This window comes from Aegilops tauschii, chromosome 1 (assembly GCF_002575655.3).
Source record: "Aegilops tauschii subsp. strangulata cultivar AL8/78 chromosome 1, Aet v6.0, whole genome shotgun sequence".
NCBI lineage: Eukaryota > Viridiplantae > Streptophyta > Magnoliopsida > Poales > Poaceae > Aegilops > Aegilops tauschii.
Window position 1 is genome coordinate 307541613 of NC_053035.3, and position 18829 is coordinate 307560441.

Sequence of the window (18829 nt, forward strand, 5' to 3'; positions counted from 1 at the left end):
ATGCAGTTTGATGCAAATGCCAAACTAAACAGTAGTTCAGACAGTGATGAATATTAATATCGGTACTACAACAAAGTTTGAAGGCATAAGAAGGATGAACTTACATTAGCCGTTTTCACTAGCTCTATAAAACTCTTCTCCATGTTAATGGGCATAACTCAAGAAGTTCACCACAAAACTTCTTCATACGTATCCTGCATTGCAAAAACTGGGTGTATTGCAGGATACGTAAAACAACTACTGGCACGTAATTACGTTTTCAGGTGCACATTAGGTAACTTTTTGTTGTGGTCGAGTCAAACCCAGAGGACGAGGGGAACGACACGGCGCCCGCGCCCGCGCCTCCGTCTCCTCCGCTCGTCGTCGCCGTCCGGTCTAGCTGCGAGATGGCGGCGGCGGTGGACCTGGAGGACGCGTTCGGCGCGGTCTTCGGCGAAGCCAAGCCGGAGGGCCACCCCACCGCGCGCCCCATCCTCTTCCGCGCCCACGCCCGCTCCGCCGCCACCCTCCGCGTCGTCGCCACCGACTGCCACTCCCTCGCCTGGGGCTGCTCCCTCTCGGTCTCCGACCTCGACGACCTCGTAAGCTCCCCCTTCCTCACTCGTCCACGTCTGCACCTACCTTCATCCAACTGGTGCTAACACAAAGATTCTCCATCCAAGAGAGACGATGTTGGAATCGGGGGCTCCTGGGTCGACTTCCTGGATTACCTCAAGTCCTCCTTGTCCTCCGGCGAGGTGAAGCTGCTCTTCGCCGGCGACCAACTCCGCAAGTCAACCGGCATGCCACCCACCTGCCCACTTCAAATTCCCCCAATATCCATCTCACATGTGGCAAACATTACATGATTGATAATGCCATCTTTGCTTTGCTCAGGTTCTGATGGTGCAAAGCTTGTGGCTACCAAGGCAAAGGGCCTGCCTCTCATCACCATTTCTCTCCATAGTGTTACTGGCGCTGTGACGAGTGATGTCATAGCCGAGTTCTCGCTAGGGCTCTATGGAGCTTATAGGACTGCACGGGAGCTTGTATCCAAAGGTTGTTGTTGCTTGCTGTTTTGTACGCTTAATTGCCTATCTGGTAGTTCGTTTGTCGCTCACAAAACATCAAGCTGTGACTCAAAACTATATTCAGGATCTGCTATTTATTTCTTATGCAGAACAAGAACAAATGTCACAGCTGATGGGGAGTCTGTCAACTGAAAGAGTAGGTCATCTTATCTCCTAACTCCTAACCTATACTTCCGAACTAGTGTTGTTCGTGTTGCTATTGCTGCTGCTTGACGAATACAGTAGTGCAAATAGTATCATGAATGTCACTCACTGAATCTACGTATTTTCTTGTTAAACCGTCGAATAGTTTGCAACAGTATAGTTTAACAGCTTTCCATTGTACAAGGTTTTGTTACTCCAAAGTCTACCTGGCATGTTTTTGCACACTAAAACATGATCTGTGGGAATTCACTGTATACGAGTGCTTACATTCAGCAACCCATTCTTTCTCTCAAAAGCTTTCATGAAAGCTCAAACATCCTGGTTTTTGACCCAGTTTTGATAAGCACTCCATATATCGTTTGAGGTTCATTGTGATATGTCGTTTGCATGTGATGTTTCTTCAGAGTTATGAGCATGTATTCTGTATAATGGCGAAGCAATTCCTGTGTAGTTTTGTTTTGCTCAATAGTTGGATAATGGGAATGCAAATTGCTGGGATGTTTCTAATAGTTTCATGTCACAGGAAAAGAACGAAATCATGCAAAAACAACTCGAATCTCTTTCTTTCCTAGACAAAAGAAAGGCAACAAAGCCAAAGCTGTTGGCTGATCAGGTTCCAAGTGTGTCTGCTGTGACTCTGGGCTCTGATCAAGTTACAGCTCCTGTGCAGCAGCAAATATCAGGTGATCATGCTTCTTCTTCATGTAGAATTGCAAGTTAGGATAACATAGTACTGTATCAGCTAATGCAATTGCAATCTGCAGTACCTTCACCTAGTAAAGCCCCTCCAGCTAAAGTCACGAAGAGGGTAGCCCCCACGTCTCGGAGGTTGTATAACAATCCTTGAAACACTACTTTGATTTGAATGGAAGTTTAATATGTCGGATAGTAGACTGGCTGTAATGTATGCTATCTTTCTTTAGGGCAAGGGTGCGAGGAGCTGTGCTGCAAGATAATGAGGATGAGGATGACAACTGACAAAGAGTTAGAGATGCTGATATCTTGGTTTAAGTTTGCTATATGTGAACTTACAAAGAGTGACTTGTGGTTAGTCAGTTTTCTGGCTGTTTTGACTCGTCTCAAACTTGTGGAAATGAAATTAATTGCAGTTCATGGCATGAAAGTGCAGGACAGAGTACATGCTATGATGCTAAGTTCATACTGGAATACATATAATACGTATATATATTTTCCAAATTTAGTGTGCCTCTGCTACTCAACATAGGTAGAGGATGCAAAGGCCAAATGCTGCTGCTCTGAAGACGTAGAGAATAGAACCCATATATTGGGAGGAACTGAGTGGTCACGAGAGGTCGACTCCTGGTTTATTCTCTCCTGTGTTATTTTATTTCAGTTATGGCTTGCAAACACTTGCTCTTGTTTTTCTGCACGGTTAAGTTTCACTTTGTTTTGGGGCCTCGTCGACGTAATTCCGAACAAGTTATGAAAGAGGAATGATTTTGTGCATCAATTTCGATGGGCACGGCCTTCCGAACTTGTGTGGTTTTCAGTTCGAGGGGCAAGAGTCAAGAGAACGAATCATATTATCAGTTTGCTCAAAGTAAAACCACTTGATGGACAAATTTGACTACCAGAAAGAGAACTATGTTAACTAAACAGTGAGCTCCCGAACACTGCCATTTCAGAAGCAACTTGCCACTAGCTCCTGCTACTATCCAGTGCTGGCACCAGCCTCGCCAGGCACCTCGTCTGCAGGAAAATCTTTTCTCAGGAAACAAGGGAGGAAGAGCGACCTGGCGACGGTGACTACATCTTACAGAAGCCCATGTCATCAAGCTCACCATAGCTCCCACCGGCGTCCTCAGGCGTGAAGAACACCTTCCTCGTCGCAACCCGGTCGCCACCGCGGCACGCCCACGTGGAAACCACTAGCTGCTCAGAACTTTCAACAGCACGCCGTGAGAGCTTGATCGCGCCATCGGCGGCAACAAGACTTCCTCCTGACCCATGCTGGCGCTATAGGCAGTGAACCGGCATCGGAACCCGTCCAGCCATGACCTGTCGACGACCCGCACGGCTGCGATTGTCGCCTCGATGGAGGAGACGACTATGCCGTATGTCACCTCCAGCGTGTTGTGCTTGCTTGTGTTCCCTTCCCTGCGCACGTACGAATTCCACTGCCACTGATGTCTTCCCCTACCTGGGAGGCTGGGACCAATTTCAACAGCCTGAGCTCTAGTGACCTTTTACTCCAAATGTGAATCTCAACCAGGAAAGCTGGCTTCGACATCCGATTACCATGGTTCTTTCTCCTCCTTTCCGATCGCTTGCTCTCGTGCTTGCAACCGATGATCCACTTGTTTAACCTGACCTCGAGGAATTACTTCGCTCAGATGAAAGGCAGACGACCTTGCTGTCGTAGTAGCGTTCGCTTAGAAGGCTTAGATCTTTGTCCTCGGATTCGGTACCGCCCTTCACTTTCAGCATGGCTTCGAGGGAGCGCGGGTAGGACCTGTCAGTGCTAGATATGAATCTTGCATGCGTGCAATGTCATCAGTAAGTAGATAATCTGTCACCATTTCATTTTGAGATGGGAGTAGAGCACATATTTTTTTTCGAAACGGAGGCAAAAGTTTTGCCTCATCGATTAATTAAGAAGAACATAATTGCCCAGTTAATTTACGGAAAACCGGGCGAAAACCAATACAGATAAAACACGGACTAACTACTCACATGGTAATAAACCCCACAACCGCACATGCGACTCCCGCCGGACTCTTCGAATATACAACATCCACGAACCCCGACATTGCTACTACACCAAGAGACCCCCAACAAGAACACCTCAACACAATGCATCAAACACCTTTCAACCCACAATGAGAACCCAATCCAAGAGGACATAGGACATGCTGAGAGAGAGTAGGTCATCCATCAAGCACCCAGAGACGCCTTGCTTGTGGCGCCACTCTTTCCTTTGCCCGCCTTCTTTTGTTTACCCCTTATTGGCGTCCCCGTCAAGAGGCAAGCAATCGACCTGCCCAAACCAGGTCTAGCAACCTCCACACTAACGAGCAAATCACAAAGTTCCTTCGCGAAGAGAGCATCTGGCTTTGGAGTAGGTGCAGTAGAGCACATATTGCCAACATATCAAAGCAACAAGTGAAGTCAGAGAAGAGATTCACACTGTGGGATGGCGACGGTACCACTCTCCGAACACGGTTGCCTCACCTCCTCCGCCCCTGCCGTCGCAACGGCTCCAGCTTCACCTCAAGCTCCTTGAGGACCTGCCAGGTGGCGTCTCCCTCCTCCATCGGGCGGTTAAAAACTAGGCCTTCCGCTTCATGGGGTCCCACAGGTTCTTCTGTATCGTCGTCATGTTGGTCGCCGCGACGTGGTCGAGCACCGCCTCGAGGCCGGCCACGTCCCTCTCCGCCACCTGCAGCGAGATGTCCGGCCACCGGAGGACGCCGGGGAACGGCAGCCGTATGTTGTCGGCGATGATGACGGGGATGCAGCCCAGGAGGACCGACTCCACCAGACGAGGGCTCCATGGCGCCCACCCGAGCGGGCAGAGGCAGAACAAGGAGCGCGCCATCTCCGACCGGTAGCCGTCGTACCGTTTCCGCTTCAGATGGAACTTGCGGTTGCGGCCATACAGCCGCAGTAGTTCAGTCCTCACCTTCCTGGCCCAAGTGCAAAGTTGTAAGTGGTAAACTGCAACGGTGACTAATCGAGCCAAATTGTTGTCTGAAGTTCTGAACATGATCTCGTGAGGCAATGTCCTCGCCAAGTGGATGCTTACCTGCTGTAGAAGTGGCCACTGATATTCTTGGGATGGACCTCCATCTTGCCCCGGAAGAAGGCAAAGATGTCCCGATGTGCCTTCTCCGGTTCCGGCAGCTCCCGAGGAGCCACCTCAGGCGGCACGTATGGCGGGAGCACCACATGCTCCGCGTCCTGGCAAGGGTGCCGGCCCTGCACACCAAATGTCTGCAGCAGGATCGACCTCTTCAAGAACTCCGGGATACCGGCCGCCATTGCCACATCCTCCTGATCGATCAACCATTATGCAGCAAAATCAGACACAACAATGCACACAAGAAACAGCTGCGAATTAGAGGTTGGATCGAGCAGCGGTCACCATGGGGTGGAAGCAGGCGCCGAAGTCGTGCGACGCGACGAAGACGTGGTCTGCCCCGGCGGAGCGGTTCCAGAAGGGCATCTCGGCGCGGACGAGGTCGACGGCGTCGGCGAGCAGCGCGCGCGCGTGCGCCAGCGACGGGAGCCCCGTGAGCGTGGAGAAGTTGCAGCAGACGTAGACGGGCACGAGGAAGAGGTCGGCCTCCTCGGGGCGCAGGCCCGCGCGCCGCTGCCGCAGCAGCAGCGCCTCGTGCACGGCCACCTCGGCGGCGAAGAGGTGGCGCGCGCACCGCGCGTCGGCGGCCGCCCAGCCCCGGTTGAAGCGCGGCGGCAGGTCGTAGGCGTAGATCCGGACGCCGGGGCGGGGCTCGGAGCTGGGGCCGCGGAGGGAGGGGGGCAGCGCCGGGAGGAAGAGGTAGGCGGAGAGGGCTAGCCAGAGGAGCCACCGCCACCTGTAGAAGTGGCGCTTCCTGAGCCTGTCGGGGAGGGGGAAGTGGCGCGGCTTGTGGGCTCTTGCTGTCTTCACCTTCGGGTCTCTCATGGCGGGAGAGGGCTTCGTCCGATCGAGCATCGGAGCCAAGTGTTAGGCTGCGGACAGTAGCTCCAGTTCGGATTCTTCTCCATTGCCCCCTCGGATTTTCGGCTCGGCGGCGCTCGCGACGGCCATTGCTGGCGGAGCTTTGACTCTTGGAGTTGAGAAGCTGACAACAGTGAGGGGAAAGTGAGCGAAAGGGAGAGGAGATGCGTGTGATGACCAGCCACTGGCATGTGGGACCGTGAGCTGTTGGGTCGTCTGGCCCACGTGTCGGCGTCACATCAGCGCGTGCGGCGTCCACGTCGGTGCTGTCGTGGCTGAAACAAGATGAGGTTATTCTACTCTGCCGTACCGACACCGGAAAATGGCGCGCACGTCGTCGTCAGCCTATAGCGAGTTGGGCTCACGTCGACCGCCATGGCCAGGAGGCCACTCCACGATAAAGCCGCCGCGCGCTAGGTTGACACACAGCTCGCTCGATCGACCCCATCTCACCGGCCCATCCATTGCATTCCATCGAGCTAGCTCGCTAATTGGTCTTTCGTCGACGATGGCGTGGAGGAGGGCGTCGGTGCTGGCCGCGCTCGTGCTGGTGGCCGCGGCGGCGTGCGCCGACGCCGGGGAGAGCTACGGCGCGTCCATGTTCACGGTGACGGGCACCGTGCTGTGCCAGGACTGCACCAACAACTGGAACGCCTACGCCTACAACGCCAAGCCCATCGCCGGTACGGTTCGCCTGAACCCTTCTATACTTATCTCTACCACGTACCAGCCATCGCTCCTCGCCGGCGACCGGACGCGGCATGATCGACGAATATGTATGCTGTGATGATTTGCAGGCAGCGTGGTGGCGGTGACGTGCCTGGACGAGCACAGGGGGCGGACGGTGACCCACAGCGTGGACACGACGGACGAGGAGGGGGTTTTCAAGGTGGAGGTGCCGTACGCCCACGACGGCGGCAGCTGCCGCCTCGACCCGGCCCACTGCCTCGTCCGCATCGTCAGGTCGGGGGACAAGGGCTGCGCCGTGCTCACCAACTTCAACGGCGGCACGACCGGCGAGAAGCTATTGCGCCCCTCGAAGGTCTCCTCCACCGAGGTCGGCTACTCGGCAGGGCCCTACTACGCCACCGTGCCGCAGTGCGACGTCGACGGCGACGACAAGAGCTGCTCCTGATCGAGTGACCTCTCGGTCTCTGCGCGCTGGAACGATCGGTTCTGTCGTTTTGGTTTATGTTTTCTACGGGATCTGGATGGTTCGACGCTAGCATACATGTGCGTCCTTGTTTTGCTTCTAAAATGTCCGTGCGTGCGATTTTTGTAACATGATCTGATTTGTACTGTCAATGACTGTTGTTTTTTGAGCTGGTCTGTGTGTTATGTTTCACAACATCTGTTATACCTAGTAGTCATAAATTAGCTAAGTGCGTCCCCAACCCTCAAACCGTTCGGATGACCAGGCCAACGCGGCAGTGAAGCTGCGCGTCGGCATTGAAGTGGCGCGCCGGCCAAAAGCGCCGTTGGCGCCATGCCCAGGTGTACGCGCCTTCTCCGTCCTTTAAACAAGCGCAGTTGCCGAGGAACCTACCCCGACGCCCACATGCGAACGCCACCCGTTCGTTTGTTTGCTAGCAGACATTAAACACCCTGCCGCTTGGCCTGGTATCCGTCTGCTATTTAAACGTGGCCAGGCCGGCAACATCGGCATCACACCTCCGCTCCCGGTCTCCTCTCTGCACCACATCCGCCATGGCCTCGAGCTCCAAAGCCCTATGGGAGAGCCTACCAGACGAGCCGAATCAGGAGCTCTCTGGCATTGCAGCCGACTGGATACAAGTTGGCTTGTCGACGAGCTCTCCGGAGTGCAGCGGCGTGGACAAGCCAATGGAAGAGGCGTCCAACGATGAGTAGGCGCCACCGCCCTCGCCGGTCCATGCCCCGTATCAGTGTCCGAACCCTGTGTTGCGGCTACCCAAACGTGGGGCAGCACCGCGGCACGACCACAGGCGACGTGCTGGGACAACGTGACTAGGGGTACTACCACGGATACGACGCGATGATCTTGGGGGAGGCTCGAGTTGCTGCAACCAGCGACGTCGCGGCGGCCACCGCAGCTCGGTGATGGGTAGAGCGACGTCGATGGCCAAGTCGCGAGACATGCGGGGGTGTGGAGATGGGGATGCGAGCATGAGACACTGTGTTTTAATCCAATGACTAAGCGTGAGCCGATCGGGCGGAGGCGCCGTTCTGAATCTTGGCCGGTCGGTCGATGCCTAAGCATCGCCCAGAAAAATATCAGTCGTGCTACATCTACAAGATCTATCGTACGAGATGGAGAGACATGAAGATCAGGGAGGGGTCATTTTTCCTCTCATCATGGCTGCTGGAACCCTAGCCGCCGCCAGGAGGCCAATCTTCTAGCGTCGTCCTCCGACGGTTCCCCTCCGCCGGCGACCTCGGTCGTCAGTGGTGAGGGGGTCACCGGATTCACACACGTGGATCGTTTTTACTCTCTCGTAGTCTAGGTTTTTAGCCTGTTCATCGTCTTGGCTTCGGCAGCGACGATAACGACGCTGAATAAAGATTCTTCGGATCCTTCCCTGACGAGGCCATCGGTCCTATGGTTGGGGATGAATTTGGAAACTAGTCTGTTCAAGTAAGGATGGCGTGGCGGCGGTGGCATCCTCGTGGTGGACCTGTGTCCTCGGGCTCCGCTGTTGCGACGACGTTTGCTCCAGCATCGTCGCGGAGCTTGGGAGGTAGTTCAGGAGCGGATGCAGATTATGGTCTGCATCGACGACATCTGGAAGACGGAACGTGTGCTGGGTTCGTGGATGCCATGTATGGTTTCCTCCTTCGGCGTCTTAGTCGTGGTGGGGTGCCAGATCTGGAGTTCAATGGCATGTCTGGGGTGTTGCCCCGGTCTGATTCGTTCAATGGCAATGGCTTCACTTTTGGTGAGCCACCTTGGAGGTCCGCAAAGCTACATATCAGCGATGGAGCCGTGTCGAGTTCGGTGAGGTGATCCGTCATTCTTTTCTTCGGTGGCTGCTGTGCTGGTGCTGGAGGCAGGTGACAGGCGTTGGTGCCAAGCTCAGAGATGTTTTGCTATCTTTTTAATTTTGTCATGTCGATCCTTACGTGACTTGTACTTTGATATTTATGATATGAATAAGACACGTATTACCATGTAAAAAAAGGAGGGGTCGGTTGTGATTTTTGTTTGCATTGAAATTGGGAGCTTTATTGATCAAGTATCATGAGGTTACAATCCGCCTTTAGGCAGGAGCGAAGGAACTCAGGGCTAGAACTAAGGCAGCTTTTAGTGCCATCAAGTGAGCAGGCAAAGCGAGCACACTCATGGGCTGGTACATTGCAGGATCTACCAACATGAGTAACCGTCAAAGGCGCAAAACTAGCACTAATCTCCTCTATTTCCTTCAAGATAGGCACAACAATTGAACGAGAATTGTCACGCGATTTCCAGATGTTGACTAGCTCCAAGTAGTCAAACTCCAATACCATGTGTGAGAAGCCACGAAGTTGAGCAAAGATCATCCCCTCCCGAAAGGCGAAGAGTTCAGCAATGAATGGGTCGGTGATTCCCGACAGAGGTTTACTCCATGCTCCAAGGAAGGACAGGTGCGAGCGAGCCACCCCTCCCGCTCCAGCTTTCATGTCTTCGACACTCATAACACCATCCGTGTTTATGGTTACGCACCCTGCCTCGGGCGGGCACCAACACTGGGTCGCCGTGCTCTTCTTACGCGATGACGGAAGATCCAAAATCGCCAAGGTTTCATGAATCCACTTTAGAGCCTGAACTGGGTCATAGCCATCACGATTATGAGTCCAACATTTACGTGATGACCATATGCTATGCATGATCATGATAATTCTGCAGCGATCATCTTCTGTGAACTGGGAGTCCAGAAGAATATCCCGCACCCACGTGTACGGGTGCAGCCGAGGTAGCAGAAGCTGGAATCTATCTACAATCGCCATCTAGAACTGCCTTGCATGAGAGCAATGGACTAATGCATGAAGCAAGTTTTCATCCATGGCCTTGCAGATATCACACCGCCCCAAGGGTTTAATGTGTCGACACTGCAAAGTTACCGAGTCCGGTAGAATTCCCCGAAGTACTCTCCACCAGAATACATGGACCTTGGGAACCACATGTAATTTCCATAGGGCATTCCACATCTGTTTGTTAGCTGATGAAGCTTCTGTAATCATCCCTTCCTCTAAAGAGCGGTGCTCGTTCCGAGTCACCAGAGAGCGATACACGGATTTTATAGAGTAGTTGCCAGATTTCTCCAAGGCCCAAGCCAAAGAATCCTCAGCACCAGCGCTGTTTACGTGTATGTTTAAGATAGCCTCAACGTCCGGTTGCAGGAAGTTTGCTTGAATGATGTCCACATTCCAATTGCCTGTGTACTCATCGATCAACTCTGAGACCGTGGCCAATGGAGCAGAACCAATGCGGCCCATCGGTTTCAGAAAGAGATTGCCGGGGATCCAGGAGTCTATCCAAGTGGAGATGGTAGAGCTGTCTCCAACTCTTTTGATAAGCCCGGCATCCAAAGTCTTTCTCCCAGCAATGATTGACTTCCAAGTAGCCGAGGCTCGAGCAGGAGCACTAGCATTAAGGAAGTCAGTATGTGGATAATATTTGCCCTTCAACACTCGTCCGCATAGAGACTCCGGTTCTGTAAGAAGGCGCCAACCATGTTTCCCGAGCATCGCAAGGTTGAACACCTGCATATCCCTGAAACCCATGCCGCCCTTCACTTTGGGTGTCGCCAGTTTATCCCAGGAGAGCCAATGGAGTGTGCGTTTGTCTATAGAGCTTCCCCACCAATATTTGGCCATACATGAAATAATACTCTTGCACACCTTTTTGGTAAGCAGAAAACAACTCATACTGAAAGTAGGAATGGACTGAACCACTGTTTTGAGCAGTACCTTTCGTGCCGCACAGGCCATATTCCGTTCAGAATAGCCGTGCATTTTACTACGACATCGATCAACAATGTGATCAAACGTCCCACTAGTTATCTTGCGATAGTTGTAGGTAACCCCAGGTAGCATTTAGAGAACGCCTCAACATGTATATCAAGAGACTGCTTGAGCGTCTGCCGTATGGTTTGCTGCGTATTGGTGCTGGAAAAAATGGAACTTTCTCCCTATTAACTGCTTGTCCAGAACAATCAGCGTAAATTCGGAGAATGCCATTCAGTCTGTCCGCACTCTAAGCTTGTGCATTTAAGAAGATAAGGCAGTCGTCAGCAACAAGCAAGTGATTGACCCAAGGTGCATGGACACTCACCCTAATCAATGTATGCTCCGAGAAAGTTATTTAGGAGTGAAGTTAGGCCTTGAGCACACAGTAGGAAGAGATATGGCGAGATGGGGCACCCTTGACGTAACCCTCATGAAGGAGTGAAGTACGGCAGGAGCTCGCCATTCACCATAGTTGTGAACCGAACAGAAGTAACACATTTCATAACTAGACGTACAAAAGCATCTCCAAAGCCCAGCCTTGTGAGCATTGCTTCGAGATAGTGCCATTCCACTCTATCATAAGCCTTGAGCATGTCCAACTTGACAACACAACAACAATTCTTTCCCTGCTTCCTCCTTTTAATAGCATGAATAGTTTCATAAGCCACAAGTACATTGTCTGTGATTAGTCGACCGGGTACAAATGCACTTTGCTCTTTCCCTATAACCACATCCAAAATGCCCCGTAGTCTATTGGCTATTGCTTTGACAACAATTTTGTAAAGAACTGGACATAAGGCGATAGGACGAAATTGTGAGATTTTTTGTGGGTGTTGTACCTTAGGGATCAGTGTAATGGCGGTGTCATTCAATCCTAAAGGTAATTCTCCCCCATCCAGGAAGGCGAGCATGACCATTGTGATAGCCTCTCCCAGAACATTCCAATGCCATTGGTAGAATCCTGCCGTAAAACCATCCACACCCAGGCCTTGGATGGTGCAATATCGAACGACGCCTTTCTCACCTCCTCTGCAGCATAAGGACGCTGAATATAATCGTTCATTCCATCGGTGACACTGGGCTGTACACATTCAAGCTTTTCAATCATCGGTCGAAATCCCTGTGTTTGATACAACACTTGGAAAAAATCACCAACTTCTTTCTTTACTTCCTTTGGGTCTTGCAAAATCTGGCCATTCTTGTTTTCCAGAGAAGTGATTCGATTTATTCTCTTACGCTGCATAGCCTGAGCTTGAAAATAACCGGTGTTGCGGCCCCCCTCACGCAGCCAGAGAACCTGCGAGCGTTGTGATACATCCATTTTGCATCATGCTTTTATATTAATATTTATTGCATTATGGGCTGTTATTACACATTATATCACAATACGTATGCCCTTTCTCTTATTTTATAAGGTTTACATGAAGAGGGAGAATGCCGGCAGCTGGAATTCTAGACTGGAAAAGGAGCAAATATTAGAGACCTATTATGCACAACTCCAAAAGTCCTGAAACTTCACGGAGAATATTTTTGGAATCTATAAAAATATTGGGCGAAGAAAGTACCAGAGGGGGGCCACCAACCATCCACAAGGGTGGAGGGCGCGCCCCCCGTCCTTGTGGGCCCCCTGGCAGGCCCCGACACCCATCTTCTTATATATGGTGTGTTTTGACCTAGAAAAAAATCAGAAGGAAGCTTTCAGGACGAAGCGTCGCCATCTCGAGGCGGAACTTGGGCAGAACCAATCTAGGGCTCCGGCGGAGCTGTTTGCCGGGAAACTTCCCTCCGGGAGGGGGGAATCATCACCATCATCATCACCGATGATCCTCTCATCGAGAGGGGGTCAATCTCCACCAACATCTTCACCAGCACCATCTCCTCTCAAACCCTAGTTCATCTCTTGTATCTGATCTTTTCAAAACCTCAGATTGGTACCTGTGGGTTGCTAGTAGTGTTGATTACTCCTTGTATTTGATGCTAGTTGGTTTATTCGAAGGAAGATCATATGTTCAGATCCTTAATGATAATTAATAATCCTCTGATTATGAACATGAATATGCTTTGTGAGTAGTTACGTTTGTTCCTGAGGACATGGGAGAAGTCTTGTTATAAGTAATCATGTGAATTTGATATTCGTTCGATATTTTGATGAGATGTATGTTGTCTCTCCTCTAGTGGAGTTATGTGAACGTCGACTACATGAAACTTCACCATTGTTTGGGCCTAGGGGAAGGCATTGGGAAGTAATAAGTAGATGATGGGTTGCTAGAGTGACAGAAGCTTAAACCCTAGTTTATGCGTTGCTTCGTAAGGGGCTGATTTGGATCCACATGTTTCATGCTATGGTTAGATTTATCTTAATTCTTCTTTCATAGTTGCAGATGCTTGCGAGAGGGGTTAATCATAAGTGGGAGGCTTGTCCAAGGAAGGGCAGCACCCAAGCACCTGTCCACCCACATATCAAATTATCAAATTAACGAACGCGAATCATATGAGCATGATGAAAACTAACTTGACAGTAATTCCCATGTGTCCTCGAGAGCGCTTTGCTTTATATAAGAGTTCGTCCAGGCTTGTCCTTTGCTACAAAAAGGATTGGGCCACCTTTCTGCACCTTAGTTACTTTTATTACTTGTTACCCGTTACAATTTATCTTATCATAAAACTATCTATTACCGATAATTTTAGTGCTTGCAGAGAATACCTTGCTGAAAACCGCTTGTCATTTCCTTCTACTCCTCGTTGGTTTCGACACTCTTACTTATCGAAAGGACTATGAAAGATCGCCTATACTTGTGGGTAATCAAGACTCTTTTCTGGCGCCTTTGCCGGGGAGTGAAGCGCCTTTGGTAAGTGGAATTTGGTAAGGAAACATTTATATAGTGTGCTGAAATTTACTGTCACTTGTTACTATGGAAAATAATCCTTTGAGGGGCCTGTTCGGGGTATCTTCACCTCAACCGGAAGAGCAAAGAGTTGCTCCTCAACCTACTGCACCTACTAAAAATATTTATTATGAAATTCCTTCGGGTATGATAGAGAAACTGCTAGCTAATCCTTATGCACGGGATGGAACATTACATTCTGATATGCACCTAATCTATGTGGATGAAGTTTGTGGATTATTTAAGCTTGCAGGTATGCCCGAGGATGTTGTCAAGAAGAAGGTCTTCCCTTTATCTTTGAAGGGAAAGGCATTGACATGGTATAGGCTATGTGATGATATTGGATCATGGAACTACAACCGACTGAAATTGGAATTTCATCAGAAGGTTTATTCTATGCATTTGGTTCATTGTGATCGGAATTATATATATAATTTTTGGCCTCGTGAAGGAGAAAGTATCGCTCAAGCTTTGGGGAGGCTTAAGTCAATGTTATATTCATGCCCCAATCACGAGCTCTCAAGAGAAATTATTATTCAAAATTTTTATGCTCGGCTTTCTCATAATGATCGATCCATGCTTGATACTTCTTGTACTGGTTCTTTTATGAAGAAGGATATTGAATTCAAATGGGATTTATTGGAAAGAATTAAACGCAACTCTGAAGATTGGGAACTCGACGAAGGTAAGGAGTCAGGTATAAACCTTAAGTTTGATTGTGTTAAATCTTTTATGGATACCGATGCTTTTCGTGATTTTAGCACTAAATATGGACTTGACTCTAAGATAGTAGCTTCTTTCTATGAATCATTTGCTACTCATGTTGATCTCCCTAAGGGGAAGTGGTTTAAATATCATCCTCCTATTCAAGTTAAGGATCATGCTAAAGCTTCAACTGTGGTTCATAAGAGTTATACTAGAACACCCACACCCCCTGAACAAATTAAATTTGAACCTAGTATTGTTATGGTTAAAGATCTCTTGGTTGATAATATTGAAGGGCATGTTATTTATTTCTGTGATGAAGCTGCTAGGATTGCTAAACCTGTTAGTAAACATAAACATAGACCTGTTGTTGGCATGCCTATTGTTTCTATTAAAATAGGAGATCATTGTTATCATGGCTTATGTGATGTGGGTGCTAGTGTGAGTGCGATTCCTTATACCTTATACCAAGAAATTATGAATGATATTGCACCTGCTGAGATAGAAGATATTGATGTTACTATTAAGCTTGCTAATAGAGATACTATTTCGCCAATTGGGATCGTTAGAGATGTTGAAGTCTTGTGTGGGAAAGTCAAATACCCTACTAATTTTCTTGTTCTTGGTTCCCCACAAGATAATTTTTGTCCCATTATATTTGGTAGACCTTTATTGAATAATGTTAATGCTAAGATAGACTGTGAGAAAGATATTGTTACTGTTGGTTTAGGGGATATGTCTCATGACTTTAATTTCTCTAAATTTCATAGACAACCCCATGATAAAGAATTGCCTAGTAAGGATGAAATTATTGGTCTTGCTTCTATTGCCGTGCCTCCTACTAATCCTTTAGAACAATATTTTCTAGACCATGAAAATGATATGTTTATGAATGAAAGAAGGGAAATAGATGAAATATTCTTTGATCAAGGGCCTATTTTGAAACACAACCTGCCTATTGAAATCCTTGGGGATCCTCCTCCACCCAAGGGAGATCCCGTGTTTGAGCTTAAACAATTACCTGATACTTTGAAATACGCTTATCTTGATGAAAAGAAGATATATCCTGTTATTATTAGTGCTAACCTTTCAGAGCATGAGGAAAAGAAATTATTGAAAACTCTAAAGAAGCACCGTGCCGCTATTGGATATACTCTTGATGATCTTAAGGGCATTAGTCCCACTCTATGTCAGCACAAAATTAATTTGGAGTCTGATGCTAAACCAGTTGTTGATCACCAATGAAGGTTGAATCCTAAGATGAAAGAAGTGGTAAGAAATGAAATACTAAAGCTTCTGGAGACAGGTATAATTTATCCTATTGCTGATAGTAAATGGGTAAGTCATGTTCATTGTGTCCCTAAGAAGGGAGGTATTACTGTTTTTTTTGAAACCTGTGACAGTGGGAGAGGCTCCCACTGTGATATATTACCTTTCAAATGTTACATTGTACATTGTACAAGGGCTGTACAGAATGCATCCCTGGCCACTTTGTGGCTCAGGTGGTGTTGAGACTAGAAATGGAGACTAGTCAGAAGGGAGGGAGTCTAAAAGTAGGAAAATAAAATCCTTCATATTATCTTTCACCCTATATTGTAGTAAACCAAAGTTTGTTTAAATCTAGCTAGCCAAGAGTTGTAAGAGGGGCTGATGTTTCTGAAGATTTTGTCATTTCGCTCCTTCCAAATACTCCAAGATGCTTGTAAGAAGACCTCCATGAACATAGGTTTGTTCCAATTCTTCTTGGCCGTTTCCAACCAGGGTAGCCGCATGACATGTTGTTCAGGATTCATCCCAAGCTTGGACCAACAGTACTTGCTGAACGGGCAGTTTAGGATCATGTGGTCCACATCTTCCTCTGCATGGCCGCAAAGAAGGCAGATCAGGTCATCTCCCACATTGTAGTGCCTCCGTTTGAGCATGTCCCTTGTATTGAGGCGATCAGAGAGGAGAAGCCAACCAAAGACTTTTATCTTAATTGTAACTTTGGATTTCCAGAGCCAATGATATGTTTTATGGGCTTTGACATCTTAGAAGCAGAACTTATAGAATCTTCGTGCAGTATATTCTGTGGCCCCCCAGGAGTATGACCAAATGTCTCTTGTGGTCTGATCATTGTCTAATACGATGTGGGCCACAAGGCGCTGGATGTCTCCAACCTCTGCATGAGCCTCTATAGAGAGGGGAAGGTGGAATGCCTCATCTAATGAGGAGACACGTAGACAATTTTGGACGGAGACATCTTCATTCTTGGAAAGGAAAAGGCCCTTGGGTGTGAGTCAGCTAGAGTCTCCTCGAGCCTGAGGTCCTTCCACATGAGCACATTATCTCCACGGTTAACCTCCACCTTTGAGATGCCACGATAGATTGGAGTTAGTTTGAGGACATCTCTCCACCAGAAGGAACCACAAGGATCAGAAGCATGGGGTATCTTGTCTGTGTAGTATGTAGACCAAATCAGATCAACCCAAGGGAGGTCATGCTGGTTATAGAACTTGCGCAAATATTTGAGGAGGAGCGCATCACTTTGAATCTTTAAGTTGATGATCCCAAGGCCTCCACTTTCTTTTGGGCGGCAGATCCTATCCCAGGCAACCAGAGAGTTGCATTTCTCCCCCTGTTCAGTTTTCTTTGTCCAGAGACATTTTCGACAAATCTTATCCAATAACTCCAAGATTTTCGGTGGGAATTTCAGTGTGCATAGAGCAAACATGATGAGCGAGGTGATGACTATATTTAACAGCGAAAGTTTGGCTCCATATGACATCATTGTCAAAGTAGAAGTCAGTCTTCGTTCAACAGAGCATACCATCGGCATTAGGTCTTGGATTGAGGGTTTACTAGTCCCCAGGGGGAGGCCGAGGTATGTGAACGGCATGTTACCAATCTTGCATTCGAAGATATTAGCAAGCTCATTTATAAGATCTTCCTCACAGTTCATCGGTATGAGTGTCGATTTATGAAAGTTTATCTTGAGACCAATGGATGTGGCAAAGTCATTAAGAATTCCTTTCATAGTATGTGCTTGAGCTGGGCACGCTGGCATGATAATTATTGTGTCGTCCGCGTATTGGATAACCAGGTAGTCCTGTTGTCGCTGTCTGTCAAATGGTAGATGGATCTTCCCTTGTCGGAATGCATCGTTAATGGCAGCTTGGAGGAGGTCCGCTGCAATAACAAAGATGAGGGGAGACAAGGGGTCTCCTTGCCTGACACCACTTTTGCATAAAAATTGTCTGCCTGGGACTCCATTGAGGAGCATGGAGGATTTACCAGAGGAGAAAATAGACTTGATCCAGGAAAGCCACTTGTCATTGAATCCCATATGTTTCATAATCTCAATCTGAGTAGAATTTTTTTCTTGGAGACTTGGCATTTATGGATATATTCGAAGGCCCAAGCAAGACAGTCTTGTATAGTTCTACGTTTGATGAAACCGTATTGGTTACGATGTACAAGTTTGAGAATGATCTTTTGGAGGCGGTTAGCCAGGAGCTTGGTGATTATTTTGAGGCAGCAATTTAGCAGTGTGATAGGCCGAAAGTCATTAACTGTCTCTGGTAAGGAAACTTTAGGTATTAACGTCATGAAGGGAGGTATTACTGTTGTTCCTAATGATAAGAATGAATTGATTCCACACATAATTGTTACAGGTTATAGAATGGTAATTGATTTTTGCAAATTAAATAAAGCTACCAGAAAAGATCATTACCCTCTACCTTTTGTTGATCAAATGCTAGAAAGATTATCCAACCATACACATTTTTGCTTTCTAGATGGTTACTCTGGTTTTTCTCAAATAACTGTGTCAAAAGATGATCAGGAGAAGACCACTTTTACTTGCCCTTTTGGGACCTTTGCTTATAGACGTATACCTTTTGGTTTATGCAATGCAACTACTACCTTTCAAAGATGTATGACTGTTATATTCTCTGATTGTTGTGAAAAGATTGTTGAGGTTTTCATGGATGATTTCTCCATCTACGGAACTTCTTTTGATGATTGCTTAAGCAACCTTGATCGAGTTTTGCAGAGATGTGAAGAAACTAATCTTGTTTTGAATTGGGAGAAGTGCCACTTTATGGTTAATGAAGGCATTGTCTCGGGGCATAAAATTTCTGAAAGAGGTATTGAAGTTGATAAAGCTAAAGTAGATGCTATTGAAAAGATGTTGTGTCCTAAAGACATCAAAGGTATAAGACGTTTCCTTGGTCATGCTAGTTTCTGTAGGAGGTTTATTAAAGACTTCTCTAAAATTTCTAGGCCTCTCACTAATCTCTTGCAAAAATATGCTCCTTTTGTTTTTGATGATGATTGTGTAGAAGCATTTGAAATACTTAAGAAAGCCTTGATTTCTGCACCTATTGTTCAGCCACCTG

At 48.0% G+C, this 18829-nt stretch overlaps 2 protein-coding genes and 1 pseudogene across 2 annotated transcripts; 2 read left to right on the forward strand and 1 right to left on the reverse strand.

Moving 5' to 3' along the window:
* Window positions 1–261: 261 nt before the first annotated feature.
* Window positions 262–2337, forward strand: LOC109774569 (uncharacterized). Its single transcript, XM_020333310.4, has 7 exons — window positions 262–581; window positions 663–780; window positions 877–1038; window positions 1160–1206; window positions 1738–1897; window positions 1979–2042; window positions 2138–2337. The coding sequence occupies exons 1-7, from the start codon at window positions 387–389 to the stop codon at window positions 2190–2192; spliced, it is 801 nt and encodes a 266-aa protein (XP_020188899.1). The 5' UTR covers window positions 262–386; the 3' UTR covers window positions 2193–2337.
* A 1809-nt stretch (window positions 2338–4146) lies between these two features.
* LOC109774570 (probable glucuronosyltransferase Os03g0107900) lies at window positions 4147–6028 on the reverse strand (annotated as a pseudogene).
* Window positions 6029–6288: 260 nt separating this feature from the next.
* LOC109774572 (major pollen allergen Lol p 11) lies at window positions 6289–7220 on the forward strand. Its single transcript, XM_020333312.4, has 2 exons — window positions 6289–6578; window positions 6693–7220. The coding sequence occupies exons 1-2, from the start codon at window positions 6404–6406 to the stop codon at window positions 7028–7030; spliced, it is 513 nt and encodes a 170-aa protein (XP_020188901.1). The 5' UTR covers window positions 6289–6403; the 3' UTR covers window positions 7031–7220.
* Window positions 7221–18829: the final 11609 nt, after the last annotated feature.